The sequence below is a fragment of the Sander lucioperca genome, chromosome 12, assembly GCF_008315115.2.
Source record: "Sander lucioperca isolate FBNREF2018 chromosome 12, SLUC_FBN_1.2, whole genome shotgun sequence".
NCBI classification, from domain to species: domain Eukaryota; kingdom Metazoa; phylum Chordata; class Actinopteri; order Perciformes; family Percidae; genus Sander; species Sander lucioperca.
Window position 1 is genome coordinate 19,148,489 of NC_050184.1, and position 2,500 is coordinate 19,150,988.

Sequence of the window (2,500 nt, forward strand, 5' to 3'; positions counted from 1 at the left end):
CGATCTGTCAGGTTCAATCCTCGTCTCTCCGTTCTGTTTCTCATTCGATTTTTGAGACACTCTGGCAGCTTCGGCAACAGACTGCAACACAGCAACCATCAGAACAGGCAACACAGCAACCATCAGAACAGGCAACACAGCAACCATCAGAACAGGCAACACAGCAACCATCAGAACAGGCAACACAGCAACCATCAGAACAGGCAACACAGCAACCATCAGAACAGGCAACACAGCAACCATCAGAACAGGCAACACAGCAACCATCAGAACAAAGGATGCACCGAATCCAGATTTTTGGCCGAATACCGAAATATTCTGCCGAACCCGAAACCGAATACTGAATCCTCCTCCCATCCTCAGTCCATGAACACAGTAAACACATTAATGAAGTAAACTACGTGTAATGCCAAAGCATGTGTTTCGGCAACGTGTGCTTGTACGCGGGAAGTGATGGACTCGTACATTTCAGGGTTGATTTTGTCAGTAAAAAAGCGCCTGGAGGGGATTTTGTAATGTGGCTCAAGCAGATGGAGTAGCTCGTTGAATCCAGTGTCTTCCACTATGCTATAGGGCTGCAAGTCAGTGGCTATCATTTTCCCAATTGCTGCATGAATGGCTTTGGTTCGTGGGTTATCTGATGCCCACTGTTTGTTCGGTGAAGGGAAAAGCTGGTAATGGTCGTCTGGTTAACACCAGTTTTTAGCTGTGACTGTCCTTCCTTTGCCGTACCTGAAGTTGCTGCATTTTGGCTGCTGTCTGTAGATTCCTTCATGCACAACTCGTATTCTTCCGGATGTTTCATACCAGATGTTGTAACAGCGGTGATGTTGTGTATAGTTTAGGGTCCTCGCCACCACCAGACTAATCAGCATTGCAGATTGAACATGTAGCTGGACTTGAATGGTCTTCTTTTGACTGAAAGTTCTGCCAAACTACACTTTTTCTGCTCCATTTTCCATTTTCACTTTCTCTCAGCCTACTGCATTGAACGCTCCACCTACGTAAACACCTTCCCGTAATCAACGGCGCCGTAATTACGTCGACCAGCGTAGCGCGCGGAGTGCAAGTGTAGGGTTCAGCAGAAACCAGAACCCCGTCAAAAAGCCCAATATTCGACCGAATCCGAACCCTGAACCCTGGATTCGGTGCATCCCTAATCAGAACAGCAACACGGCAACTTTTAAGCCCAGTTCAGACCAAAGATTCGCGACGAGACAAAACCGTTTAAGAACGTTGCAGGAAAAGTTTCAGCGGTCTGAACTAGTCCGTCTCAGGTCGACTCAACCCAGCTGATGGTGTCGCTGCGACTCAGCTGGTGGAGTCTCCAGAGGCTGGTTTTAGAACGTAAGAGACGTCTCCTGTTTCAACAGCCAATAGAGAAGTCATCTTGTAAAGTCAACTACAATAAATTGATCCATAATCCATGTTATTTCTGTTACAAACTGTTAACGGAGGCTCAACGTGCGCCCGCGAGCTATAGAGTGACTGAAGAGAGGGAGCGCCGAGGACAAGCCAAGTGACTCAGAGAAATAAAATGTGTTTTCGCCGATTCATCTCTAGAAATGTAACTGTAGCAAGCATCTCACTATCACTAGCGTTATCCACATTCATATTTAGACGCAACAAATGATATACCCAGCTACAAAAAGCTTGGAAGTCGGAAGTTAGGACGGAACTACAAAGAGTTGTTGCTATGGAGATGAGACACCGTTCGTCTCGTCTCATTGGTGTGAACTGGCAGCTTTCAGAACGCTGCAGACCGGCGCGTTGCTAGAAGTTGCAAGTTTCGACTCGTTACGTCGCCAATCTTTGGTCTGAACTGGGCTTTAGGCAACATAGCAACCATCAGAACAGGAAACACAGCAACTCGGCAACTTTCTGGCAATCCATCACAACAGGCAACACAGCAACCTACACGGCACAATAGCCGCTTTCCGACCAAGTAGTTACAGGAACGTAGTTATAGGAACAGTCACTTCTAAACAGTTCTACTAACTACTCTCCCCCAAAACCGGTTTTGCTATTTGTATTCACACTGGCCAAGTGGCCATGGATACTGGTAGGAGGGGTAAGGGAGTGACGCAAGCACGGCAACGGCTTTATAGCGTCGTCACTTGACTTTAGCGCTACAATAAAGAATAAATGGAGTTTGAACGGCGGCGTTTAAAGACTAGGCTGGAGTACTTAACAGAGAAACACAGAAGGCGAAGGCTCCAGCGTAATATGATCCTAATTAATATGATGGAAGAAGATAGAAGAGCAGAGCGCAAACAGGCAAACGAAAAGACGGGTACGTTTAACTAGCATTAGCAATTAGCTGGTTGAATGCGTGATGTTTGTCTTAATAGTTAGCATACGTAGGCGAATTGCAACAGAAGAATATGTACTGTTTGTGTTTCAGACGTTGCGAGGTCACTAATGGCTATTATTTACTAGCCGCAGCCCAGCTGGTGCGCGCAAATGTGACGTCATGGGAGCGCAGTAATTATTTATACTC

At 46.4% G+C, this 2,500-nt stretch overlaps 1 protein-coding gene across 1 annotated transcript in view; it reads right to left on the bottom strand.

The window, feature by feature from the left end:
- grm6a (glutamate receptor, metabotropic 6a) overlaps nucleotides 1-2,500 on the bottom strand; it is a 48,783-nt gene that overhangs the window by 3,747 nt on the left and 42,536 nt on the right. Inside the window, exon 15 of the mRNA XM_031293113.2 lies at nucleotides 1-81. This exon is cut by the window's left edge and continues 32 nt beyond it. Within this exon, the coding sequence (XP_031148973.1) occupies nucleotides 1-81 (81 nt within the window). The remainder of the gene's footprint in view (nucleotides 82-2,500) is intronic.